The sequence below is a fragment of the Pteronotus mesoamericanus genome, unplaced genomic scaffold (assembly GCF_021234165.1).
Source record: "Pteronotus mesoamericanus isolate MK-2021 breed Mesoamerican mustached bat unplaced genomic scaffold, CSHL_Meso_final contig_202, whole genome shotgun sequence".
Taxonomy (NCBI): Eukaryota; Metazoa; Chordata; class Mammalia; order Chiroptera; family Mormoopidae; genus Pteronotus; species Pteronotus mesoamericanus.
Window position 1 is genome coordinate 7,816,932 of NW_026555086.1, and position 27,263 is coordinate 7,844,194.

Sequence of the window (27,263 nt, forward strand, 5' to 3'; positions counted from 1 at the left end):
AATCCGTCCTCACCCTTTGTTGTTGAGAAATTTTATAAATGCTTTTCTGCTTGGTAAGCACCATGGACTGAGGGCTACTTCCTGTTGTCCGGGGCAAACTCACTCACTCTGGTTTGGGGACCGTGGTTCCAGCTGGGCATCATGGCCACGCAGCTCTGCAGGGGTGGATCGGGTGCTTTGTGGCAAGCACAGGGCCACGGGACTGAGAAGGCCCTGGAGCTGACTGCCTGAGTAAAGCAGTGCTGGCCACCTGTGTGTTTTATCCCAATTTGCTGCTTCCCCGCACAAAATGTCAAGAAGGGGAAATGATTTTGTTTCTTGATTTGAGGGTGGTGGGCTTCCATCCTCTTACACCCCTTGTTAAGAACTTTCTAAATGCTTTTTTTTTTTTAAGTCTCGGTGTGCTCTTGCCACTTCTAACCAGGCAGCCAAAGCCACAGTATCAGCTTCCTGCACACAAGTCCCCCTCCTTCCAGATCCCTCAGGTTTTGCTACTGCACCCCCATTGCTCCTCTTACGCTCCAGTTTTTAGGCCTCTCCCCCGCTACATCTATAGCCTTTGAATTTCACCTTCACTGTGTGGCTGGCAACTTCCATTGGCACAGCCACCCCCAGAGTTCAAGCCTAATAAATAAGCGTCTGGGGAGAGAAACTGTGTGTCGTCTGTATCTGTGAAGGCTAGGCCTTCATAAAACTAGCACTGAGGACACCACAGTGTCATGGAGCTGTTTACACGGCTGTCCCCTCCAGGAGAAGTGAGCCTTTATGTCCCATGTTGAACATAGTACCTTGCAAAGAAAGGGAAGGCCCCTTGTAAGCGCTCATTGTGGGAGTAAACTCCACCTTAGAGTTTAAAGCCCACGTTTATTTTACATTTACGATGCCTCCGGGGCTGCATGGTAGCACCCCCTGTGTAGAGTGGAGGGAAGTAAGGCTCGGTGGGCTGCTGGGTTATCTAACGTCGCTACTTTGTTCATTCCCTGTAGAGCCAGGACTTCAGATGTAAAGACTAGAACGTACTAGTTTTTACTATCATTATTTTAGGTTTTTTTTTAAATAAAATTCAGAGTAATAGTGGTTTTCCCATACCTCAAACCTCATGTAGTTCCTTTCTCTTCAGAACATTTACTAGGGAGACGTGGGACCCCCCGAATGGGCAGCAACAGCTGTTCTACTCCGTGGGGCGCTGCCCCCTGACCCTCCTGAGCTCGGTCCACAAGCCCTGGGCCCGGGACTGTTCCGTCCTTTTGCTGGAAGGTTACCGATCTTTGCCTTGGGTTCTTAGGAAGCAGCTGTGGGAGCCCTTCCATTGTCTGCTTCCCCTTTTGGTCCTTGCTCACTGGGCCTGAGGGTCTGTGGGCAGAGAGGCATAGAAGGGCCTGGCGTACCCTGCCTCCCAGGACCCCTGCTCCCGTTCCTCTGGGGTGAGGAAGCCTCGGGTGGCCGTGAACGCTGCTTGGCTGATGCTCCTTCGCAAAGCTCAGCCACAGAGCCAGGGAGCTGGCTAGAGGCCTTGCTCGCCGGGCGGTATGGCCGGGAAGAAGGCAAGGCTGGCCGAAGCTTTGCTAGCCGCCAGGCAGGAGCCAGCTTCAGCACTGCTTCAAGGGGTTTTAAAAAGAAGAGCTGAGGCTAGAAATGTGCCATTGACTTTGCTTTTCCTTATTTCAGATTTACATCTATAACGAGAAGATTGTGAGCGGGCACCTGCAGCCTAACCTCGTGGACCTCTGCGCTTCGGTCGCAGAGCTGGATGATAAGGTAGGGCCCAGGGCCACCCATGCAGACACCGCCTGCTGTTCAGAAGGGATTCGCGGCTCACTGACGTGGCAGAGACAGGCAGAAGAGACCCTGTTCTGTGAAATAAAATGTTAACTGCTCCTCAGAGTTCTATCGTAAATACTTCTGGGGTGGTTTTTTGATGATGGGGCTACCTATGCACTTTCAGTGCATCTCAGAAGGTTCCGCCAGGACCGTTGTTGGCCCCAAGAGTTCTCAAGCGGTGTTCGCTTTGAAGTCCTGTCGGGCTCCAGCTCCTCCCTCCTTCGACAGACTAAGCATCTCTTTAAGGGGTGCTGAATTGTAAAGGTGGGGTGGCGTTCACACCTGTGAGCCCCTTGAACTTGATTCTGGCTGGGTGTTTAGGAGCATTTTTCATATGCTGCTGGTTCCATTCCTCTCTGACTCTCCCTCTGTGCCCATCCCTCAGTTCTCCTCCCTGGACAGTTTTGCCCTCCAGGGGGAAGAGATAAAACGAGGACGGATAGGCTGGCAGGCAGCCAGCAGGAAGGGGGCTGGAGGGGAGGAGATCCTGGAAGCAAGCACCCACACACTGAATTTTTTCCTCCAAAAATGCACCCAACTTTTTTTTTAAATAAAATATAAGGCAATACAGACAGACCTAAAGAAGAAAGAATTCACCCACCATCTGACTACCCAGAAAGATTCACATTGGGGTGGATTTTCTACAGTTTTAAGTTTTGAGAGGGACAATGGAAACGGGATTTTTCTCTAATCGGTGCTTTCCTTCAAGGATCCTTGGCTTTAGAAGGCTGCCGAGGCTCAGGGAACGCCTTCTTCAGGAGGGACCTACAGCCGGGGCCGGGGGCGGGGGGGCGGGGGTGCCCTGGGGAGAGGGAGTCCCAGCTGCGGCTGGTAGCCAAGGAGGGGACGCCCGCCCTGTCCTGGGAGGGTGTCACCAGAGGCGCCCTTTGAAGGCCCTGGGCGGGAAGGAAAATGGGAGGCTGCAACACTCCCAACGAGGGGTAAGAGCAGTGGCCCCTGCAGAGCCTCGGGGAGGAAAAAGCATATTATTTAGGTGAAACTCTTATTTTAAGCCTTTAAAAAACTGAAATGACCTTGTAAGAACTGAAATAGAGCTACTTGAGTTCAAATGCCTAGCCCGTTGGACGATGACAAATGTATTTGCTCTTAAGCAACAATCCACTGAGATTCAGTGTTCTCGTTCCTTCTCTTTGGTCTTTATTATGTAGACCTGGGATAGTGATCGCTGTGAAAACCGACCTGGGCGGGGTGCTTGGTGGAAGGCGGAGGCCTGGCAGAGGCAGGGCCCAGGTGCGCCTCCGTGCTGGGCGGAGCCTGGGGCCTCAGGCGACGTTGACCTCTCCCCATCCACACGCTGCCTGTCCATGAGGTCCGCGTGCCACGAAGCATGTCCCGTGCTGTCTCATTTATGTGCAGAACATCTCGGACATGTGGACCATGGTGAAGCAAATGACAGACGTGCTGTTGGCACCGGCGACAGATGCCCTGAAGAGCCGCAGCAGCGTGGAAGTGCGCATGGAGTTGGTCAGGCAGGCGCTGGGGTACCTGGAGCAGAGGTAAGGCAGCGGCGGCGTGGAGCCGCTCATTTCTCCCGTGCCAAGGAGTCCTCGGCGAGGGGCTCTGCAGCTGGCAGGGTTGAGCACGCCAGAGGGCTGTCCCTCTGTTCTCAGAAGCACTTCCCGGCCAGGATGAGCCCTACAACGATGTGAGGTCACGGAGAGCAGGGCACTGTTAGACTTCTCTTCATCTCTTTCTCCACTCCCTGTGCCTCCGCGTGGGGACATCACGACTGTTAGGCCTTACATCAAGATCGGCTCCCTAGTGTGCGTCAGCCATTATTGCCCCTCGGGCTTTTTTGTTTTCTCTCAGCATTTTAATTTCCACACCCAGCAATCTTGCCACCTTTGAACCTTAGGAAAGCCCGTTGATCCTTTATTTTCCATCTGGCTCTATTCGATTAATCCCTGTGAGTCCGGATCCTTCCCAGCTGCTGATGCCTGGGATTTGTGCCTGGGTTTCTTTGCCACCCCCTCACTAATTGGACTTGGTTGCGGAGGGGGTTGTGGCTGTGCCCTTGTGCCCCAACTATTGTCCCCTTCGTTGGTAGGGCCGGTGCCATTCATCCCTCCCTGCGTACACTCCTTCCAACTCTGAATTGGCCAGCAGGGGTTGTCATGAGCGTGCAACAGACCCTCTTTATTTCAGAGGCGGGGTGCTGAGCCTCTCTCCGCTGGCTCCAGGAGAAAAGCCATGCTGAATACACTTGCTGGATTCAGCTCTTTGCCCCCGGGCTTGTGCGGCTGCCAGCAGCCTTGCGATGTGGCCGCCCTTTATCAACAAAATAATAGTTCATTAGGAACTCATAAAATTTCCTGTGTGTAACTGAGGGAATCCAGGCCGGTTACAGCAGAGAATAGATTTTTATCCCAAATACTGTATTAATAATACAATAGCTACATGAGAAGAACAGCATTAGACATAAGCTCACGAGCCTCCACTCTTGTCAAGTAAAACCTGGGACTCCTTCTGACATGCGCACACAAGGGTCTGTAAACCCTTCATCAGGCTTGGGCTGAGTCTGTAGCATAGGTTTTGAGTGCACCGATCTTGACCCATAGAGAATCTGATGGTTTAGTAGTATTTATTCGCTGCAGGTCTGCAAAATATGAGCCAGAATTTCTTACTGTATAGGATTTTTTTTTAATGAGTTTTTGTATGTGACTGCTCATGACTGCTCTTTTCCTTAAACCCTGTTCTTAACCCTGGGGCTTGGCTTCGCCAGTGGTGCCTGGCTGCGCTCCTTGGTTTTCTATCTGGTCAGCCATCCCATTTAGAAAATTTTATTTATTTTTCAGAATTAGCCGGTCCCATTAATTCCTGCAGCAGCACTTGGACCTATTTGGGAATTCCCTCCCCACAGTTATTGTAACCTTATTTTCTGTTTCACCTCAGTGGCATTGCCTTCTCCTGGCATTCTCTTTTGCTACTTTTTGATTAAAGGAATATTTTAGAATCCTCACTTTTCAAGTATTTTTGTTGGTGCTCATCCACTGACGGTGGGGGTGGACAGAATGGGCGAAGCGGGGTCAGAAGGCACAGACTTCCAGTTACAAGTCAGCCAGTGCTGGGGGGTGGGCGCAGCACCGTGACAGTAGCTGGCGGCGCCGTCTGCGAAGCTGAAAGCTGCTGGGGGAGAGGCTCTGAAACGTTCTCGTTACAGGGGAAAAATTCTGTGATTGCGTGGCGGTGGCTGTTAACTAGACTATTGCAGTGACCGTTTCACGATATATACAAACGTTAAATCATTATGTTGTACACCCGAAAAGAGTATCACATTGTGTGTCATTTACACCTTAATTAAAACAAATTTGAATATGGGTTATATTTTCAATAGTAATAGTTACTGACGTTGAATTTCTTGGTTTCATAATGGCATTGAGGTTAGGTAGGAGAATGTCTTAGCTTTTAGGAGATGCATAGTGAAGTATTTACAGATGAAATAGTCCTTACTTTCTATATTTCTAATAACCTTTTTAAATTCTTAAGAAAACAAGTGTGTGAGTATATATGCATGTATATGTTTGTATGTGCATATGTACGTGTGTATATACAATGAGAGAAAACATGCAGACAAATGTTAACAATATATGAATCTAGGTAAAGGGGATACATCATTCGTTGGATTCTTTTAAATTTTTGTAGGTTTTTTCCCAAGGAGAAAAGAACCCACTAGAAGACTAGTCTGTGAGCCGGAACAATTACCGTTCTGCACGTTAGTCCTAATGTGTTTGAAGTCCGCAGTCTCGTCCGTCCAGGGCCCCTTCCGGGTGCCTGCGCTGATGAGAGCTCCTGACAGGGGCCCGCGGCCTGCTGAATACGTCAGGCCCTGTGCGCCCTTGAATGCGCACTGTCTCCTCTTCTGGGTCAGGCCTGAAGTCCAGGTCCTGCCCTGCAGAGTTCACAGCCCAGTGCCGTGGATATAGACATAGATGTGTGTCATGCATGTTTTCTTCCTTCATTTCTTTCTTTTGCACTTTTCCAGTTATAAGAATTATACCCTCGTGACTGTCTTTGGAAATTTGAACCAGGCCCAGCTGGGTGGGGTGCCTGGGACTTACCAGTTGGTTCGAAGTTTCCTGAACATTAAGCTTCCAGCTCCCTTGCCTGGACTTCAGGTACTGGCGGTTTTCTCTATAAGTGGTGTGGTCATTTATACCTCCAGAGTTTTCAGTTAAAATGAGGTTCTGTGTAGAAACTGCTGGGTAGAACGGAGACCAGAGGGGAGGGGAGAGAAGTGGGGGAACCTTGGAGGCTGGGGGTGCAAGAGTCCTGCCGATGATGGTGCTGGCCAGCCCCGTGTGGGTGGGGTCGGGGTGCTCAGCTCAGTGGGCATTGGGGGGGTCCCCTTGGGCCCTGAACCTGTTTTGAGACTGGAACCAGTAGGGCTTGTTGAAGAATGTGGATATGGGTGTGAGAGGCAGAGCCAGGGATGACTCCTGAGGCCGCTGGGCCCAGCTGCTAGAAGAACGGAGTTCCTAGGGAGCGGCCGCTGTCCTCGGCTCTCCGTCCACCTGGGGGAATTACCTTGCATTTAGCACACTGTGTGCAGAAGGCGGCAGCACACCTAGTAGGCTGGCTTGCCACAGGAGGCGAGGTGCACACTTGTGCTTAGAAAGCAAGGGCTGACCAGAAAGAGCTCTGGCGACGCGGTAGGCTTGGCAGGCTGGCCGCCAGCTGGCGATGGCCTTGAGCGCCAGGCTAAGCACTTTGGATGGAAACAGCTGAAAGGGTATTTGGGGTTTTTTTTGTTTGTTTGTTTTTTTAAGATTTACTTACTTTCAGAGAGAGAGGAAGAGAGGGAGAGAAATGTCCATCGGTTACCTCTTGCACGCCCCCTACCGGGGACCCGGTCTGCAACCCAGGCGTGTGCCCTGGCCAGGAATCGAACTGGCGACTTTTTGGTGTACAGGCTAGCACTCAATCCACTGAGTCACACCAGCCAGGGGGTTTAAGTGAGGAAGTGACATGATCAGATAAGGCTTCTAGAAAGAGTCCTGCGAGGGGTGGGTGGAGGAACCAGAAAGGAGGTCTGGGGTCCACTTCTGGAGTTGTGCAAAAGCAGAGAGAGAAGAATAACCACAGTCCTGCTATGTAGAGGGATGGCAAAGCAGGTTCGGGACAGATAAGCCCCAGGACTGGGCGAGTGGAAACAGAGCCTCCTGCTCAGATCCCCAGCACCCAGCACTGTGTACGAAACAGAGATACTGAGTGAATGTTTGAGTGAAAGGCCACTGTCCATTTGGCTAACAGGGGTAGTTAACATTTTTTAAACTCGGGAACAATGATGGTTTCTTATGGTCAGTGAGCATCTTTAGTGCTCACCTTTGAGGGGACTGCAGGAGGACATGTCTAAGTTGTCACAGAAGAACATGTTACCTGACTGCTGCGGGTTGCTCGGGTTCCGTGGAGAAGCCACTGGTTGGTGCTGAATTGGAGGGAAAACTTCAGAGCCAGACTGCACCTTGCCAGCTCACCTTGAACAAGCACTTCAGGTTCCCGTGCCTCAGTTTTCTCATTTGTAAAACGAGGAGGGGGCCATTAATGGTCCCTACCTTTTGGAGTCCTGGTGAATATTAAGCGACCTAATACAGGAGAGGACTTAGCTGAGGGTCAGTCTGTCAGGAGGCCGTCGGTGGGCTTTCGCGCACGCGTGTGTGAGCACCCTTCCTCTTTCAGGACGGAGAGGTGGAAGGCCACCCCGTGTGGGCGCTGATTTATTACTGCATGCGCTGCGGAGACCTGCTTGCCGCTTCCCAGGTGGTCAACCTAGCCCAGCACCAGCTGGGAGAGTTTAAAACCTGGTTCCAGGAGTATATGAACAGCAAGGACAGAAGGTACAGTGACTGACATGGCGCTTCCCGAAGCATTGCCCTCTTTTCCCTGTACGCGTCTCAAAAAAGTTTCTGCTTGGGAAAAAATAAAGTTTAGAAAGCTAGTAGACGTCTCCTGAGAATCACAGCTGAAAACCTTAGAAGAAGAGCCCCCATTCTGACACTCATGTTTGTAGGGAGTTCTCTGTTCTGCTGCGGGAGAGGCTGTGATGGGAGCGTGATCTTACTGTAAATCCCAGGCACACCAAGGTGCTTACCAATGACACCTTGTTGTATCACACTTGACTTAGTAACACCTAGTGCTTTTGTGGTCAGTGTAGTACGTTGTCATGCGCAAAGGCTAGAATTAAGAGTGAGTTGAAATATACACATATTACATAGAAGAAATGATAGGTCCCCTGTCATACTTGTGAAAAGTAGGTGGGGATAATTTGTTTGGCAGTGTTAATAATGCCAGTCTGGAGATTATCTTCAGCCGTATACCCTCGTCTTGTTTTGGAGAGTAAAGTAGGGTTAATGTCCTGAGTTTCCCCAGAGGGAGGCCCCGAGGCAAGGGTCTGAATGCAGGTGTTTACTTGGGACAGGCTCCCACTCGGAAAAGGGAGTGGGGAACCGGGTGGGGAACCGGAGGGAGGCCGGGACAGGCCTTCCCTGAAGGCGTCTACTCAAGGAAGCTGGCAGGTGACGCAGGTGTGCTCGGTCGCTGTCAGATGAAAGTGATGGCACCTAGGGAGTGTGGGCGGGACAGTGTCTGTCACCCTGGGTGGAGGAAGCCTTGCTAACGCTGGCACCTCATTGGGACCAGGTGCTTTCAGGTGCCCATGAGGATCTTCAGTGAGTCCAGTTTCTGTCTGTTCCCCTGCGCCTTTAGATTGTCCCCAGCCACAGAGAATAAGCTCCGACTGCACTACCGCAGAGCCCTCAGGAACAACACAGACCCCTACAAGCGGGCCGTGTACTGCATCATCGGCAGATGCGATGTCACCGACAACCAGAGCGAAGTGGCTGACAAGACCGAGGACTACCTGTGGCTCAAGGCAGGCGCTGCTTTTCTTGCCCTGCAGGACTCTAGCCTCTTCCCTCTACTCGCATTCTGCCCACCGATTCTACCCGCTTAAGTTATGACATCAGCAAGGCGGCCGGGCTGGTGGGTTTCCTAGCTGCTGGCCCCAGTGTGTCCTCCATGAGTCCCAGGCAGTGAGCACAGCCAGGGGCACGGCTGCTGGGCAGCCACAGCCGCAGGCCAAGCTTGGGCACACCTGGTACCAATGCCCGCGTTTCTCTTGGGGTTTAGCTGAACCAAGTGTGTTTCGATGACGACAGCACCAGCTCCCCGCAAGACAGGCTCACGCTCTCTCAGTTCCAGAAGCAGTTGCTGGAAGACTATGGTAAGGCACCCTGAAATTGGCCACCTTCCCCTCGTTCACCTGAGGTCCCTGCGGACCTGCCTTTCCTCTGGGAAAGTCCTTCGCCTCCGAACTCGGTCTGTCTCTCCTTCAGAACCCTGTGGATCTTCAAATAGCACAACACAACACGATTCCAAATTTGGGTAGAGGCCGTGTGGCCTTAGGCAATGTATGTGACTTACGGTCATACACTGCAAACTGTTTTCTTTCAACTGCTCGGATTGGCATTTGCTCAGGGAGAGATGTAAAGCGGGCCTGCCTGTGGCCTCCTTGTAGATCTCACAAAGACTGAGCACAAAGCGGGAGAGAGAGCTCCCCCTGGTATTGTTTAAGAATTCTGGGAAGAAAAGATCCCAACTACCTAATGGTCAGCAGTTGTTGGATTCGGGGATCTGCGAACCCTGCTGTACGGAAGCACCTTTGAAATCTTCATTCCTCTCCTTACTGAGTGACTTTATCGGAATAAAGGAGATCAGTAGCCCCTTCTGGATTCCGCTCTAAGGTCCTGAGCTCTGTTTACCTCCCACCTAATGCAAGCAGTTGGGTTTTACAGCGTGGCCCCTACTTGCCAGCAGTGTTGTGTTGTAAGGTTTAGAGAAGGTCGTGGAACCAGGCGGGGTGCGCGTGGCAGGTCCCCGTGTCCGCCGGCATCCCGCCCAGCGGGCGCTTCAGGCACAGCGGCGCGGCCCGGGGCCGGGTGGCTGGGGCTGACTCCCTCTGAGCGGGCCGTCTCCTCCCCCAGGCGAGTCCCACTTCACGGTGAACCAGCAGCCCTTCCTCTACTTCCAAGTGTTGTTCCTGACGGCGCAGTTCGAGGCGGCCATCGCCTTTCTCTTCCGCATGGAGCGGCTGCGCTGCCATGCCGTCCACGTGGCCCTGGTGCTCTTTGAGCTGAAGCTGCTTTTAAAATCCTCCGGACAGAGTGCTCAGCTCCGTGAGTATTTGTGGGCAGTAGCGTAAGCGTAACACATCCCCCATCCGGCGGCAGGGCACCCATCCCTGCAGCCAACAAGGATTCAGGCAGATGGTGCCAAGCAGCATGGCAGTGCCCCTCAAGGTGCTCGTTTTGTGGCCAGGCAGTCCGGTCGCCTGGAGGGGGATGCAGGAGACGCCGTCCTGGAATCAGGAGTCTGGTTCCCATGAGGGCTGTCACTGGAAACCCCGCGCAGCCCTCTGTCTCCTGTGCACATCAGTGTGGGTGGGGGAGGCGGACGGAGAGGAGATAAAGCCGGGGCAGTGGCTGCAGCCTCCTTAAAAGTCAGTGCAGCATGGTCGCTCAGGGTGCACCCCAGAATTGTCGGGTGTCTCCACCTTTTCATTCAAAGACCGGTGTGCTAGTGATTTACTACTGAAGGCCGCTCTCTGTACCCCGTGCTTGGAAAGGGGCTGCGGACAGGGCAGTGAAGGGGGTGGCCAGAGCTGGCCGACGCTGGCTGGGCTGCAGGACTAGGCTCTGCTGGGTCTTTGGACTCAGCTCCCACGGTTCCTGGCTGCCTGGGTCAGAGGGGCCGTGCGGCTGTGAACAGCTCTGTCCCCCATGGTGCAGTCAGCCACGAGCCTGGCGACCCGCCCTGCATGCGGCGGCTGAACTTCGTGCGGCTCCTCATGCTCTACACCCGCAAGTTTGAGTCCACGGACCCGAGGGAGGCCCTCCAGTACTTTTACTTCCTCAGGTAAAACTTGCTTATGACCCTTGGCTTCAGCGGGTTCTGACCTCGAGTCCACACCAGAAACCACGATGCCTTTGTTCCCCCCCGCCCCCCCCCCCGCAGGGACGAGAAAGACAGTCAAGGAGAAAACATGTTTCTGCGCTGTGTGAGCGAGCTTGTGATAGAAAGTCGAGAGGTATGCCGGCCTCCTCCTCCCCCGGCCGCTCCGCGGCTCCGTGTGCCTGTTCTCGTGCCAGCGGGGTTCTGCAGGCCCCTCAGTGTCGTCATGGTGGACAGGACCCGGGGGCTTAGAGTTTTCTTTGGTTTCTGACGACTCACTGCTTCTCAGTTAATTTAAGACTTCTCTACCTCCCCTGTTTTCTTCCCCTTTTGTCCCAAAGAATTGTGGATAATGTGTATATCTTGTGCAGTAAATTGAGTACACTTTTTTTTGTCTCCGCAGTTTGACATGATTCTCGGGAAACTAGAGAATGATGGCAGTAGAAAGGTGAGTTAAACACGCCCCTGGAGGTGTGTTAGTTTGCAACTGGGGATTTATAGTTACCAAAAAATTGTAGTTAGGTTTTAGAATTCAAGGTACTAAAGGTGCAAATAGGAATGAAGTTGCTTAGTTTAAAAAACAAAGAATGAGTATTACAGGCCCCATGCGATGACCATGATTTTACACACATTTCTGTTTCTCCTTAAAATATGTAAGTTGGTAAGTAGGCAGCTTTTTTATTATGTTCAAAGGATTCTGTTCATGCCTGCCATTTTTTGAGCTAAGAAAGCCACATTCCTGTCATTCTGGGCTCAGAAGATATGCAAGAAAAGAAATTGATTACTGCCCCTACTCTCCCCAGATGGAAAAGCTAGAAATATGCTTGGCCTCTCTCCGAAGGGAGCTTCTGAGGGCTCAGAACCTCACACTGACCCCGGAGAGGCAGCTGCCCCATGGGCCTTCGCGGCTCCCTGAGAGCTGTCCTGCCCTCTGGCAGCTCAGGAGCAGGGACAGAGGCCCTGGCGCGGGAGACCAGTCTGCCGCCGCTCGGGCGCACTCCTCCTGCCCTCGCTTTCCCCCCGCGTAAGAGCGGTGGCCTGGGCACAGGGACCTCAAGACGCCTCACACGGCTCACACTGTGCAGCCTAGAGGGGAGGCCAGTGACCGAGCTGATGAGACCGTGGCCATGTCTGTTGAGCAGTGACAGTTGCCGGGCACTGAGCCGGATGCACTGCAGGTATTTTCGACTAATTGCCACAAGAATTCAGGCAAGGCTGGAACCATTATTATCTGTGTTCCAAGTGAGGAAATGGAGACAATAGACGTTAATTATTTTTCTCTAGATCACACAGCTGGGTAAGAAGGGGAGCTGGAATTTGAACCCTGTCCTTCTTGACCCCAGAGCTCCTGCTCTTCACGGATCTGTGCTGCCTCCAGGGTGGCAGGTGCAGGTCCCCCGGCTGGTCCCCGCTAGGGGGGAATCAATCAGCAGGGCCGGTCAGGTGTCACGCGATCCGCTCCCCTCTTCCGCAGTTCCCGAGGCCTCCCTCATACTCTCCTGACCATTTGGGTGCCACTGAGTGGTGATGTTGATTTTTTAAAAAAATACTCTGACACCACTTGTCCTGTATATTTTGAGCACTGAGCTCCTTTTGCCATTTGTCTTAGAAAGCAAATCCAGAATATCTCAGGCATTTTTTTCTGAGTTCTTTGATGTCCCCCGCCCCCCACCCCCTGCGATACTCCTCAGCAAAGTTAAAATCGTTGATGTTACCTACCCTCGGGGTCATTCTGGGAAATGAGAAAGCACAGAGTCATAATGCTGACTCCACTGTATCTCCCTCCTCTGTTGTAGTTTCCTTAGCCCCTTTCACATGTTTATTAGGCCCTTAGGTTTTTAGGAAAACCAGAGCCGAGCTGGGAGATACGTGCACGGCCCAGGGCAGGCGTTTTCAGTTAGAGTGGTTCTCAGACCCCAGTTTCTTCTCTGCCTTTAAAATAACAGCTCTGTGCACCCCCCCCTCTCTCTCTCTCTCTCTCTCTCTCTCTCTCTCTCTCTCTGCCCCCTCCATAATTTGTCTTGTCAGCCTGGAGTCATAGATAAGTTTACTAGTGACACAAAGCCTATTATAAACAAAGTTGCTTCCGTGGCTGAAAATAAAGGACTATTCGAGGAAGCAGCGAAGCTTTATGACCTTGCCAAGGTAAAGTGCCCTTCCTCTTCCTGCACTTAGTCGATCTGTCGCCTTCGGGTATGAAAGGCACAGGTGTTCCAGGGACACCGTAGTGGTAGCGCCCGCCCCTGCGAGGCCTCTTCCCCCGTGTGCAGGTGGCCAGCGGGCCAGTCAGGGTGGGATTCCGTCTGCAGATTTCTTTCTGCCCGTGATACATTTCGGGCTGAGCAGGAGTGGCGTGTTGTAAGCATGTCCTGTAGGCACTGAGCTGTTGTCTGACTGGGCAGCAGAATAAGCGTCCGTCACATGTTGATGGCGAAGCCGCTGGTGAAAATGCAGTGGTGCCCCTCACCCCCGCCACTGCAGCGGCCGCAGACACACTGGTGGATCGGCGCGCGGCAGGGAGCAGTGTGGCCGCGGGGTGCTCGCGAGGGCGGAATGAGTACTTGTGCACGAGAGCCCACGGTGACTGCTGCGGGGCGTGTAGCCCAGGAGAGTCCATTCTCTCCTTTTGTCAACAGAGAAGAGTGAACAAAAAGAGGCTGATTCACTCTTTAAAATTTAAAAATGTTTTGACCGAGGTCTGATTAAGGTGGAGACAATGTGAGCATACAGCTTGAAGAGCCTTCCAGAGGCATAACTACCTTCCCGGGTCAGGATATGGAACAGTTCCATCCATCACCCCAGAAAGTCCCCTCTTGCGTTCGGTTATTTAGTTTTTGCTTTTATTGACTGTGTGACTCCTTCCTTAATTTGAAATCTCCGGCAGAATGCCGACAAGGTGCTGGAGCTGATGAACAAACTGCTGAGCCCGGTTGTCCCCCAGATCAGCGCCCCGCAGTCCAACAAGGAGCGGCTGAAGAGCATGGCCCTCTCCATCGCGGAACGGTAAGGCTGGCCGGGGCCAGGCCTGCCCCGGGCGTCCTCAGCCCTCCGGTGACAGCGGTTTCCCAGAGCAGCCCTGCCGGCTCGCAGTCCCGCCAGCTCCTCAGGGCTCCCATTTTTCCACACCGTAGCCAACACTTGCTACCAGCAGGCTTAAATTTTTTTCCCAAAAAGGAGAGGAAAGGGTGTCTCAGCATTGTAGTCCTGCACTTTGGGTTTGATTGTAGGCGTGGTGTTCATCTCCACGCTGTCCTCAGCCCTCTCGGGCATCTGGGGGCCTAGGGGGCGGGGGCTGGGCGGGGAGCTCGTGGAGGGGGCAGCCAGTGTTTCCTCCTCCTGTGGGCGGCTGAGCACCCCTCCCTCCTCTGGTGACTGGGGGTGACTGAGTTGTTGGGCTTGACTCGGATTGGCTCCCCGGCCGAGGCAGCAGGCGTTCCCTCCTGTGCCCTCTGCGGATGCTCCTAATAAAGTGGCCCAGAGAACACGGAGTTGGAGGGGCTTTCCTGGGGGAGCACAGAAGAACATTCTTTGGCAAATGAGACATTTCCACTTAGCAAGCCATCCCCGGGGACGGCCGCTGGGCTTTTGGCCCATCAGGGCCTCCCATCCTTCCTGGACACTTGGATGCTGAGCTGGCGGCTGAGGCTAGAGAACATTGCTTCATGCAAAATAATTGTAGGAGGGTTCCTGTCAAGGAGGATTCACCATCAGAAGCTCAGCCATTTCAAAAAGAAACACTATTTTCGCCCCTTAATTCACCTGTAGAGAGTTGAGGTTTTGACAATTTTTAAATGCTGTCCTAAAGGTCCGGTCGCACAGAAATGCCTAACATACCCTTGACCCCGTCCCTCCCTCTTGTCTTTCAGGTACAGGGCTCAGGGGATCAGCGCCAATAAATGTGTGGACTCCACGTTCTATCTTCTGTTGGACTTGATTACCTTTTTTGATGAGTATCACAGCGGCCATATTGACAGAGCCTTCGATGTGAGTGTCAGGAGGGCTGTGCGGAGTGCAGATGGATGTGTGCCCGTGAAAATCTCACAACAGGGCGTGGGAGTCACTTGAAACAAAGGAGATGGCACCATCGTGCCTGTGAAGGACAGCGTGCTCCCAGGAATTAAAGGGGATTTCTGTGTTGCCCTCTTTTCCTTCTTCCCCCGCCTCATTCCTTACCCCCTTAGTCTGGAAACAGAGCTTTCTCAAAGCAATTCGAAATCTCTGAGTGTTCAAATGGCCTCGGAAAACGAGGGTGGGAGCTGCGTCAGTGAGCACGCCGGCGGCTCCGGGGCTGCGGGCGGCACGCTCTGTAGGTTGCCCGTCGTGTGTGTGTCCGATGCCAAAGGCGATGCAGTGGCTGTGACGCTTGTATCACAGGGGCTGCTGGGTTTGTCTTTTAAACAGATCATTGACCGCTTGAAGCTGGTGCCCCTGAACCAGGAAAGTGTGGAAGAGAGAGTGGCCGCCTTCAGAAATTTCAGTGACGAAGTGAGTCCTCTGCTTCCAGAGTGAATCCTTTTTCCCCGCTTCCCCCGAAAGCGTTTGTTTTAACATAGCTCATAACTTCGAGAGCCTTGGTGCAGTAGCCGTCTGGGCCAAGTCTGCTCAGATGAGCTCAGTTTCCCATATCCTGGGCTGGGTTTTCTGTGAGTGTACGTATCTTTGTCAGATCATTGTCCGAATTTCTGACTCAGAAAATAGACTCACTTGAGTGATTAGACATGCTCTTGGCACAAGCAGGTCTCTGGTTGATGCTGTGAGGTCTGATTTAATTCTTTATTATCCATTTGTTCTGGAAGGTGTTTCAGTGCCTAACTGTGATCTTTAAGTAGTTCCAGTCAGTGAATAAAACATGTCATGATTCACTTCCCCTCCCCACTCTGAACCGCTTTGCCTGAGAAGCAGGAGCAGTGGCCGTGGACCAAGCGTCAGCCTTGGAGCCCCAGAGCCACTCTCTCTCTGCAGAGCGTCTAGCACGTTGCCGCCAGCATTTCCGTTTAAAATGGTTACTCAGTAGCCAGTACCTTTTCTGAAACCAGGTTGCTGACTTAGAGGACAAGGCAGGCCAGCTCCTGCACATGTGCCGTGGCCGCCACGGTTCAGAGGGTCCTGCCCCTCGCCTCTCTTCCCCTCCCCTCACACCTGCTGTCCTCCCCCAGCCACTGTCCTTCTGTTGTTTCCTGCCTTCTCTGGAGACACTGTTCGTGGTGTCATGGGTGAAGCTGTGCACCAGCGCCTGCTGCTACCGACCCTTCCAAGGGCCCTGCCAGGGCTGTGCAGGTCCAGGGGGACAGCCTGGTGGGCCTGAGACAGGAGTGTCCCGCCTTCTGACATTTTCACACACGCTGTTCTTGGTAATCACCCTGCCAGCCAGTGCGAGCCTGCTGTCACAGGTGGTCACAGGCGGCCAGCCTGCTTCTGGCTCACCGCCTCCTGCCCCTCTCCCACCCCACCCCCGAGGAGGAATGGCATAAACAAGGCAGCAGAGGGGTGGCCCACCTACCTTCCTGGGCAGTGCTGCCTGGGCTTTGCCCTCACACTTGGCGTGTCGGTGCCGTCAGCGACTTCGGTGACTGTAGCTCTTCACCGGGCAGCTGCGGGCGTGCAGTATGACCAGGCCCACCCGGAGTCCCGCGCCTGTCATTGGCCCCGGGCTGGTTCTTCCCTCACTTCATGCGTTTCTCTCCACACAGATCAGGCACAACCTCTCAGAAGTGCTGCTCGCCACCATGAACATCTTGTTCACTCAGTTTAAGAGGCTCAAGGGGACGAGTCCCTCCTCGGCATCCAGGCCCCAGCGCGTCATCGAGGACCGTGACTCTGTAAGACCCCGGTGTGGGCCAGAACCCACGCTGAGCACCGCCTCTCACGGGGGCATAGCTCCCGCCCCAGGCCACTCGCTCCCCTGCCGCCCGGCCGGGGGTGGACCTTGTGCCGGGAGCTCCGCAGAAGCACGCATGTGTGGGCTGCTGTTCTCAGGCTCACCACAAAGCAGAGAAAGAGGCACCGAGTCTGCCAGTATCACCTTTTAAAAAAATCAGACGGAAAGCAAATTTATAGCACTGCCACAAGAACCTACTGCTCATTTCAAAATTTACTTTGTGAGTCCCAGCTCAGCACTTTCATCAAAACCATACTTACGTTTGTTCAACACATTCATTTGATGCAAATCCTTGTTTCTGCTCCCACCGGAGCCTCACAGTGACCCCAAAGGGCAGTCACTGTCACCCCCACTACACAGCAGGGACAGCTGAGGCCTGGAGACGGGAGTTGGGGAGCAGCGAGCTCCTGTGGGCCCCCGGGGGGCAGGGAAGGAGCCGTGTCTGGAGGCCACATCGGCCTGACAGCGGGCCAGGGCGCCTCCCGCCGCCTGTGGGGCTCAGCATTCGCGGGCAGGCAGCAGCCGGCCCGCAGGCTCCGGGGACTCGCACGGCGTGCGCCGTCCAGCTGATCTGACAGAAGGGCAGAGGAGTTCGACCCAATTAAACCATTAAAACTGCTAGTGCTTTAAAATTCCCTTTCCCTTCACTTTTCCTTTTAATGTTCAGTGAGACTCGGTGTAGTTTTTAACAGCTGCACCTGATCTGGGCAGTCAGAAAGCCAGACCTTAGAAAAGCCTACCTTCCCCTCCGAGGACGCCTGTGGGCTCCGTCTGCTGTGACCCTCACAGGCACTGTCGCTGTCACTGACATACCTGCCCAGTGAGCGATGGTGGAGATTTTCACCTTGAGCCGCGGAGGGAGCAGCGCTGGGGCTGGCGCGCCGGCGTGTGGGCCCACCCTTGAGTGCGCAGAGGCAGCTGCTGGCATCGAAGTGCTGTCGGGGGCTGCGCCGCACCGGGCTCCCTGTGCTGGGGCCTGGGCGGCGGCCTGTTCCCGCTGGAGGGAGCGCAGCAGTGAGGAGGCGGGCATTTCTGGGCCTCTGGGCGCTGCGCACAGGTCCGCAGAGGCCTTGCCCACTGGGAGCGGAGCTGGTGGCCGGGCAGACTTGTTGTCCCCTGATGGGAGCTGTGTGGAGACCAGCTGCACGCACATCCTGTGTGTTTTCATCTTTCTTTTCTAGGCACTTAGTTTTTACATATTGTGAGGAAAGCCATTTTCCCGTCTTCCTCTTGCCCGTCCCTCTTTTTTTTTTTAAGGAGAGGCTCACACGTGCAGGCCGCCAACAAGGCGGTGGGCCCTGCACCTGAACGCCCCGGGGCTTGTTGGAAGCAGCCGCTCGTCAGCCAGGGGAGCCTGAGCACTTTGTGCTTTTTGAAAGAAAATTTAGTGGGCACTCCCATCATAAAGTAAAAATTTATTTTGATTTGGACATTAGTTAGGACATAGACTTGCCATTTTATTTTACATACCAATTAGAAAGTACTCGCCTTTGTTTCCTTCTTGAGTGGTCCTTGAGAAGCATAGTAAGTGACCCCCGAGTTTTGCTTAAGAGTCTAGTTATGATCAAAAGATGTTAGTAGACTCTGCCTTTCTCTTTCAGATACGGTTTCCTTTCTTACAGGTATAAGCCTCCCACAAATCTCACTTTGGGGCCACATGAAGCTGTTCTCCAAAGTTTCAATACTCCTTAATCAACTTATCACTTAGAAATCAGCGTGAAGTTTGTCTCTTTACTGTTTTGTAAGCACCTGAGTTAAAATCTTTTTCCCTCCTGCAACAATCCAGGAATCCCATCATATTGTTGCCAGGGAAATGAGGGCCAAGCACTTAGGTCAGGAAGAAAGGAAAAGGGAAGGAGCAGGAGAGGAGAGAGAGCTGGCCTGGGGCTGCACTCAGTCACAGCCCCCGTCTTGGTGGTGCGGATCCCCGGGGAAGCCGGCGGCAGAGCCCAGCCAGGAGAGCGCGGCTCGGACTCAGGCACGGGTGGCCCGAGGCCCAGGGCCGTTCCAGAAGCTGGTCGCCCACCAGGCCCACCTGTCTTTGGCTCAGTTGAAGGGCTTTGCTCACCCTACGTCAGGCCAGAGGGACATGGCTGCCGTCTGACCCCCAGCGGTCTGCCCCAGTGCTGAGGGGCAGAAAACGGGAGACGTGGTGGCTCCCAGCATAGTGTCCCAGCTTGAAAGCTAACTGGCTTCCTTCTCTTCCCCTTTCTCCCAGCAACTCCGAAGCCAAGCCCGAGCCCTGATTACCTTTGCTGGGATGATCCCCTACCGGACGTCTGGGGACACCAACGCGAGGCTGGTGCAGATGGAGGTCCTCATGAATTAAGTGCGGTGCTCTGAGGGGCTCGGGCGCGTGGGCCCGCCGGGGTGGGGTTTCTGGTTCTGTTTCTGTTGTGTTCTGTTTTGTTTTGTTTTTTGTATTATGTATTTTTGTCAACACCAATAAATTTCTTTGATTTGTATTTCTTTACACATTTTTAATTTTTTTTTCCCTTTGAAATTTTGTTTAAATTTTTATTTCTGTGGGAGGAAATGTCTTTGATAGTGCTTGGGCCAGACAAGGACAGGCTGGTCTAGGCGTCTGTGATTTGGTTAAAGTTGACCTTAAGTGATTAAAAGTTCACCCAACGTGAGCAAGGAAATGAAGCCTTTGGCAGTTACTTTTATTTAGATATATATAGTTTTCTATAGCAGGGTCACAGTTTGTCACATTTTTCTTAGAATGTGAAAGCCAACCTGGGCCTTGGGTGAGTTGAGATCAGGGTGTGAATATCAAGCACTTCGCATTCCCTCCTCTCTCAGGTGCCTTGGGGTCCAGGTGGTCCGAGCCCATCCTCCAAGCCACATGCTCTGATTCCAGGGTCACTTAGTTTGCTGCTCTCCTGCAGTCGCATTGGAGAGGGAAATGTGGGCTTAGAAAAAGATGCCTTACAGATAGACGTCGCAGGGGCCCCAGGTGGGGCCTGAGGAGGCGCAGCCGTCCCCGCTTCTCCCCCTGCGGCTCCCCAGCGAGGTGGCCACGGCCTCGTGCCCTCCCCTATCAGGAAGGCTTCAAAGCCCTCATTCTCTTCTCTGGTGGTCAGCGCCTTGAGGCTCGGACCATGAAGCTCAGTGGCTGGGCAAGTTCGTGAGTCGCATTCTGAGCGTCTGGCACCACTGGGCGTCAGCAGTGGGTGTACCTGTGTGGTCCCGGGGCAGAGGTGGTCCCTCATCTTTGGCTGTGTTTCTTGCCACCAGTCCCGCAGGCCAGGGCTGAACCGGAGCGGAAGCGCGGATGAGGGCTTGTTCCTGGAAGAGCCGCCTGGGGCCGCGGGGGATTGGAGGGGGTCGGCGCTGCTGGCTTCGTGGCCTGCGCCGAGGCGGGCCCTCCCGGGAGGGTGTCAGGCTCCCTGGAGTCTCCAAAGGTGCTCCTTGCTCCTGAGGAGAATCCTCTCTCATCATAGGGCATGGTGGCCCTTGCCACTCTCTGGTGGTCAATAAATAATGGTTAGCTTTCCACGTGGGAAAGAGCTAATGCATAGCATTCGGGACCACCTGCCGTTCATCTGTCGGGTTCCATCTGTCCATCGGGCATGCGCTGTGGGGTCAGCGGGGCTGCTCTGCCTTCATCCTCTGTCCTGTCTCCCTGGAGCGTCGCCTTCAGCTGAGCTTTGCTACGAAAGTCTCAGAGGGTGAGCCCTGCAGGGCACTTGACTGGGCCAGCCGTGCCCTGTTTGTTTGCACTGATTGGTGTTTTGAGCAAGTCAAATGATTCAGTTTAACAGTACTCTGGAATTTTTATAAAGTGCCACAATACTTTGCTTTTTCAGTATTTGGCCTTGTAGGTAGACATGTAATGAAGCCATAGACAAGAGGATGCTCCCTGGCTCACGTCTTGCTCATCTTTCTGACCAGCAGGGTTCATTGTGCGTGTGCCTTTCCTTGCATCATGAAGTTCAGCCATCTCCAAACAGGAGAACTGCACGTGAGCGCTGCCCGGGAGATGCAGTCCGCTGCCCTTTGACCTGTAGATGAGAAAAAATCAGAAGGGAGAGGAAGGCCACCGCACCTTGAGCTTCCCTGGCGGGGGAGCTGAGCAGGAAGCCTGGTTAGCATTTGAGGACTTGTCCAGAGAGGGACAGTCGTAGGAGAAATAAGACAACAGTTCATTCCAGAAGGGCCAGGTTCACGGAGCGAGTCCCAGTGCTTGCGCTGTCGGCTGGTTCTGTGATCAAGTGCAACCTGCGGGGTCCAGAGATGCTGGAGAGACGGGCTGTGTGTGCAAGGCCACACCCTCAGCAGGTTCCTGTGCATCCATGGTGACAGCTTGTGCTCAGAATCGTGATCCTGTGACAGATTATTAGCTGCAGAGTCATCCTCAGCGCACCTGTTTGGGAAACTATCTTGTCCCTCGACACTGGCCCACGAGTTTGCCTTTTACCCAGAGAAACACAGAAAGTGGTGCTGAGAGTCTTTCGTCTTCCAGGGGCAAGTCCAATGTGTCTAATGAAATCGCGCTTGGAGGCGCAGGGTCTATGCCCAGAGCGGCTCCTAGAAACTCACCAGGACGCTGATGGGGGAGCTTCTGGCTCAATCTGGGTCCTTTTCAGAGGCCTTGAAATTTGATTTCAAGCAATCTGTGCCTTTGTTTTTTTGGAGTTTTCGGGTTTTTTTAAATGAAATAATTGTCTGACTTGAAAGGGAAAACTGGAGTGAGCTCTTTGAGAGCGAATCCTTTGGTTTTGTCGTTCAAAGAGCAGGAGGTGCCATCACATCGGGCCGGATGTAGGCCCTGCCCTGCCCTCTAAGAACGGACAGTCTCGTTAGAGATTCAGCAGCAGTTTGGCTGCCATGGCAGTTATTCCTTGGATGCATCACTTAACTGCTAGGCCTTAGGTTGCTTTAAACACAGCACCCACAGTGGCCAGCATTTGCTGATTTGCGCATTGCGTTCTCCCCTGTCTGCTCTGTGTGAGCCAACTCCTGATCAAACCCTTAATACTAAATTCAGCAGCTACGTGCAGATGTGCCAAACATCCTACTGCCTCAGGCTGGGTTCCACAAGCCTTGCTTCTGCATTAAGCATCAGAACCATGGCTACGTGTTAGGTGGTCCACGTCGCTGCCAGGTCTCCATCGTGCCACTCAGGGAGTGGCACGGACCTGCTGAGTGCTGACTCCAACCCCAGGCCGGTGCCGGCAGGCCCTGCCCGCGCTGACGGGCCTCAGCCGGCCACGGAATCCGCCTGGGCCCTGTGCCCAGCACACTGGGAGGCGCTCCCTACAGACTTCCTGATGGGAGAGTGAAGTTTACGGCATCGCCCAAGATGCCCATTTTATATCAGTAGAATTTGGCCTTTACGCCTGCATTTCAGGAGCATCAGGAAGAAGTCAGCAAAACAATGCTGTTTTGGGGTCCCGAATGTCCCCCATTCTTCATTCTTCTGGGCTGGATTCAGAAGCCACTGGCCCCCAGCCTGTCTTCTGATGGCCGCATAGCATGCTGGCACCTGCACAGGGTGGCAGGGGACAAGGAAATCTCTCTGCTTGCCGCTTGTTTCTTACTGCAAAGGGTGGTGGGAAGAAGATGAAAACCACCAACTAGAGCATTTTGAAAAGAAATTTCAAGTGATCTGCGCTTTTCCTTTCCTTGTTACGCCTCTCACTGTAGTGATTGGTGGTCGTCATCCAGGGCCAGGCTGGCCAAGCCCTGTGCGTTGGTGTGTCAGCCCAAGTTCAGTCCAGCCATGTCCAAGCCAGTAATAAAGTCCCCACCCCAAAGTTGTTCAAACGTCCAGGAAAAGTGGGCTCCTTCTAGTCTTCTTTTTGCCATGATCATCTAAGTGGAAATATTGAGGGTGCTAAGTTACTCACCCAGGAAAGGAGACTTTTCTGTCCTAACTTTGACGTTTGAAATAGCTTTTGTGTGTCCTGTCCTGGGCATCCGGCCCACAGTGGACACTCAGCAGATGTTTGCATGAGCAGATTCTTTGCTTTGGCCCCTGCGCCAGCCGCCAGTCCACATCCTCCGCTCCGCCTCCCCGTGCCTGGATTCACGTTGTTCCAACGTGGGGGTCCCTAGGAGGCAGTCCGTGTGAAGGAAGGTGGAGAGGAGTGCATGTCGCGGGGTCAGATAAAACAGGGCTGGTCCGAGAAGGAGACTCTCAGAGCTGCTCAGTCTGCGGGGAATCGTGGAGAGGAAGGAGGTGGAAATGTGGTTGACTGTAAACAACAATGAAGACCAGGACTAGCCAGTGGAAGCCCAGGATCGAATGGGTTTATCTCCTCCCCGCTGCCCTGCTTCTTGGGGTGGAGGGGAAAGGAGTTTGCATCAGGGCGCAGAGCCGGGGAGCTGGTGATCCCAGAGTGGGAAGCGCACACGCTCCTGTGGTGGCTCTGGCAGAGCCAGCCTGGACAGGCGCTCCGAGGACGTTCAGGGCCACCGGGCCTGGAGCTCAGGCCCCTTCATCTGGGCCAGATTTAGCAAGTGAAAACACAGGACACGCATTCAGTGTGAATTTCAGATAAACGACAAGTGGGTTCTCAGTAGGAGTGTGCCCAGTTTGCCCGGCTGCCCCCCTGGGCCGGGCTCTGCTGGCACGCGCTGCCCGGAGGCTCCAGGCTCGGCCCGTGCGCCCGGAGCGTTGCCGCTGAACTGGGTCACCCTGATTGGCCGCGCTGCTGGTGCTGCTGTGGCCGGGGGAATGACAGCACGATGGGGAGTCACTTGAGAGGGGGCTGTAACTGGAATTCGGCTTTGACAAGCTGGGCGGGTCGATGGAGGGAGGACAGTGGGCCCCAGCTGACCTCAGCCACTGTGAGCTGTCGGGTGTTTTTCCATTGGGAATTTCAAATGTGTTTTACAGAGATGAAGCAGGCAAAGCACAGCCTTTTCTCACTTGATCAGTAACTTTCATTAGAAGCACACTGGGGAGAATCCTTTGCTTTATTCAGTTGACTGATTATTTTCTTTCCGTCTTTGCTTTTCTGAGCCTGTCACTGTGTGTGGTGTTCGTGGGGGGAGGGGCAGGGCTGGGCGAGAGGCAGTGCATGTGGTCCGCTTGTTCCTTTCTGTTCAGTAACTTATGCATTTACTCTGTTTAGGATGGTTCCTTCACCACCACCCCTGTGTGTAGCCAGTAAATTTCTGGAATGTTCTCCCAAAGTGCCATGGGCCCCCTTTGTTCAGTCCATCAGTGGAGCAGAAACCTCTCTCGGGCCTCCTCTCCTGGCAGCGCCCTTAGCGCAGCCTGGGGCTCTCCGAAGGCAGCAGAAGTGCCTCTTCCCGGCCTCTGGGGCGCCAGGCCAGGCCCCCTCTCCACTCCCTGCGCAGAGGGCTAAGGCCTGCCCGGGCCTGGGTCTGTGAAGCCCCGCGGGTCTCTGTAAGTACAGACTCCCATCGCAGCCCCGCAGCCTTGCTCTCCCCGCCGCAGCCTCGGAGCTCAGGGCCCTGACCGGGGGCCTGCGGAGAGTCGGGGTTTGGCTCGGGGGGAGGGTGACCAAGCAGGAGCCTCTCGGTGATAAACGCAGCATGCGGCGTACAGCCCGGGGCTGGGAGCTCTGAACCGTCTGTGACCGTTAATTTTGGACACTTCCTGGAGAGCACCTTAAATGGGGCTTGTGAGCCAGTCACTGGCCTTGGGGAGAGGGGGGCAGGATTGGGGGACTGTGTTTTGGTCACATGGTGGGAGAGACTTGGGCCAAAGCACAGGACAGATACGTCCCCAACACCCCCTTGGTGTCTGCCTGTGTTTGACCAGGAGGGGCGTTCTCAGGGTCTGGGACATGGGATTCTGCTTGGGGACATGCAACTAGAGGGAGGGGTGTTTATTTCTCTCCACTTGGGGGACCTGGTCCTGATCAGAAGCCCTGAGGGACTTGGCTCCAGCTGCCGGCGGCCGAGGTGGGCGACGTGGAAGAGGTGCCGCCCACTGCCTTTGCAGGGGGCCCTGGGGCTCAGGGGAGGCTACTCCCGGGCGAATTGCCTGGGTGTGTGGGCCTCGTACAGGTACCCTCGCCCCATCGTAGGGTTTAATGGTCTCTTTGGGGACTCGGCAGCCCCTTTGGGGGCAGGGACTGGTGAGCCAGTGGCCCGGGAGGGAAAGTCAGTGCGGTGGAGAGGTGGCCGCTGCGGTTGAGTACGGCCCGTTTATCCAGGTCTCAGAGTCTTTCTGCGGTGTCCGCAGCTAACTGCCTGCCTTTCTTTCTTTTCTTTTCAAGATTTCATTCATTTACTTTTAGAGAAGAAGAAAGGGAGAAAGGGAGAGAAACATTGATGTGCGAGAGATACATCCATCAGTTGCCTCTTGTACACCCCCAATCGGCGACCTGGTCCGCAACCCAGGCATGTGCCCTGAATGGGATCCGAACTGGTGACCCTTGGGTTCGCAGGCTGGTGCTCAATCCACTGAGCCACACCAGCCAGCGCTCCGTTAAAACCTTTTAGAATCAGGTGATCAGCCCAACACAAGAGGCACCTTAGCTGTGCCGTAGGAGGGGCCAGGTTTCCATAGAAGCCCCAGGAAGCCATAGCCACGGAGAAGTGTAAGGACAATGGATGGGGGGCAGTGAGGCCCCAGAGCCTGGGGAGCGTCTTGCTGGCTGTTTCTGGGGAGTGACATCGTTGGGGAGGTCGGCTGGAAGTTCTTTTCCTTAGTTACTGCAAACGTCTTGGTCCCAAATACACCAGCCCGGATGCTGCGTCCACTCACGGCCCCGCCGGCCCCCCCGCACTCAGGGTGGGTCCCGGGGCTGAGTTCTTGTGCTGATCAGCTGGCTTGAGTGTTTAGGAAAATTAAGCTGGACCAAAAAGGGCACTTGGATTCCTCAAAGACAGCCCAGACGTTTGAGATGGGGTCTTCCCAAGGGGTGGAGGGCATGATCCTTCCCATCAGAAAGCACGAAGAAGACGTCAGAGGCTTTGAAGGCTAAATTCTGAAAGGAAAGAGCTCAGCACCCATAGGATAAGTGGGCAGCAGCCCCGCCAGGCTTCAGGGCCCAGCCTGTCAAGGGACAGTCACAGCCCCCGGGGCGGGTCCAAAAGTGGGTGAAAATCCCCTCTTTACCCTCAGGTAATCGTGTGACAGAGGGCAGGTTCTTTGCCCTCTTTGAACCAGTCTGCTCAGGGATAAAGCCGGATGCCAGCCCCTCTTCTGTCAGCCTCTTGGAAAGATGAAGTGAATTTCTAGAATTCTCCCTGAGCCCTCAGTAAAGGTCCGTTTTGGCCACCCTGTTCCTGGCCTTGTGTAGGCAGGCCTCTCGAGGCTTCTCGAGTTACAGGTCTGCCCTCCACCGTTTGGCTTCAGCCCTTCTCAGTGGCTCTTTCACGTGGGCGCGGCGGCAGACCCCTCTAGGGCGTGGGGGTCAGTTCCCTCTACCCCAGGGAGAGCTTTTATCCCCCCAAAGAGATGAAATGAGGTTAAAGTCGTTAGGCTAAAAATTTGCTATTAGGGGACAAACATTGACATGTCAAGTTCAACTTGTGATTCCTGCTCGTTCAATGACTGCCAAACAGAAGATGCAGTGAACAGACATTTGAGCCTCTGCCCTGGGCCAGGCGTGGTTCTGGGCCCTAGGACACAGCGGGGAGCGCGATGCGCTCCCCACGTTTTACTTGGTGCAACCAGCCTCTTCCTGTAAGAGTGGCGCTCTCTCCGCAGGCTGGCCTGAGCGCCTCGCCACTCAGCGCCTGCTGGAGGCCGTGGGGCTGAGAGCCGTGGGGCGATTTTTGATGCGGAGGCGCAGTCCCTGCTGGCTTGAGCGTAGGTGGGCGGGGAAGGGGGACCAGCAGGTGCGAAAGCACAGGTGCACACATGGCATGATAAAATAGGAAGCCTTAAGAAATGAAAGAAAGGGCCAGGGCCAGATAAGATGAAGGGCAGGATTTCCTGTGTCTGGGGCATGAGGGGGCCATGTGCAAGGGGCCAGGATTCAGACCTGCAGCCATCAGGGTGGGGCGTGGGGGTGGGCTTGCTGTGGGTGTGGCCATCCCACAGGCCCCGGGTACAGGGAACCCAGCTCCGATCTTCCCCTGGCCCCGGCGGCGTGAAGCAGCTGTTAATCCTGCCCACGACCTGGAAGCAGGAGAAACAGCAGGACTCAGGTGAGTGGAGGAGCCCTGGGGCCAGGTGGAGACCTGCCAGTGGTCACAGGCCTCACCTGCAGCCCTTGCTGGCCCGGCTGTCGGGAATCCACCGTGCTCAAGAAGTGGAGGTGAGTACATGGAGGTGGGGGGGCCCCTGGGGGTTTGGTCCAAATTGTGGGGGCTGGCGTACAAATTGATGATGAAAGGATGCCTGTTGGCCTTGGGCAAAGAGTCCAGCATAAAGGGCTGGTGGCCATTATGAATCCATGTATCTACCCAGGCGCAAGCAGCTCTTTAAAAGCCTTTTACAACACGGAAGATCATTCTTAAGAAACTCAGCACACCCTTTGTGGAGAAAAGCCAGATTTTGGCTGTGCACGGCCTTGGTCAACACGTCTTTCTCTAGCTTCCAGCTCCTGTCGTCATGCTCAACCCCGGCCACATGTCAGAATCCACCGGGGAGCCCTCCGGAAGGGCCGATCTGCAAGCCCCTGCCCCTGAACTTCTGACTTGCTGGGCCTGGGGAGGGGCC

At 54.3% G+C, this 27,263-nt stretch overlaps 1 protein-coding gene across 1 annotated transcript in view; it reads left to right on the forward strand.

The window, feature by feature from the left end:
- The window catches only part of NUP93 (nucleoporin 93), an 85,942-nt gene extending 66,826 nt beyond the window's left edge, over positions 1-19,116 (forward strand). The window contains exons 7-22 of the mRNA XM_054570356.1: positions 1,669-1,758; positions 3,199-3,338; positions 5,825-5,957; positions 7,519-7,676; positions 8,545-8,710; positions 8,968-9,061; positions 9,822-10,013; positions 10,626-10,752; positions 10,852-10,924; positions 11,192-11,236; positions 12,817-12,933; positions 13,673-13,791; positions 14,655-14,772; positions 15,190-15,273; positions 16,479-16,607; positions 18,885-19,116. Of these exons, the coding sequence (XP_054426331.1) occupies positions 1,669-1,758; positions 3,199-3,338; positions 5,825-5,957; positions 7,519-7,676; positions 8,545-8,710; positions 8,968-9,061; positions 9,822-10,013; positions 10,626-10,752; positions 10,852-10,924; positions 11,192-11,236; positions 12,817-12,933; positions 13,673-13,791; positions 14,655-14,772; positions 15,190-15,273; positions 16,479-16,607; positions 18,885-18,995 (1,896 nt within the window). The 3' untranslated portion in view covers positions 18,996-19,116. The remainder of the gene's footprint in view (positions 1-1,668; positions 1,759-3,198; positions 3,339-5,824; positions 5,958-7,518; positions 7,677-8,544; positions 8,711-8,967; positions 9,062-9,821; positions 10,014-10,625; positions 10,753-10,851; positions 10,925-11,191; positions 11,237-12,816; positions 12,934-13,672; positions 13,792-14,654; positions 14,773-15,189; positions 15,274-16,478; positions 16,608-18,884) is intronic.
- The last annotated feature ends 8,147 nt before the right edge of the window (positions 19,117-27,263 follow it).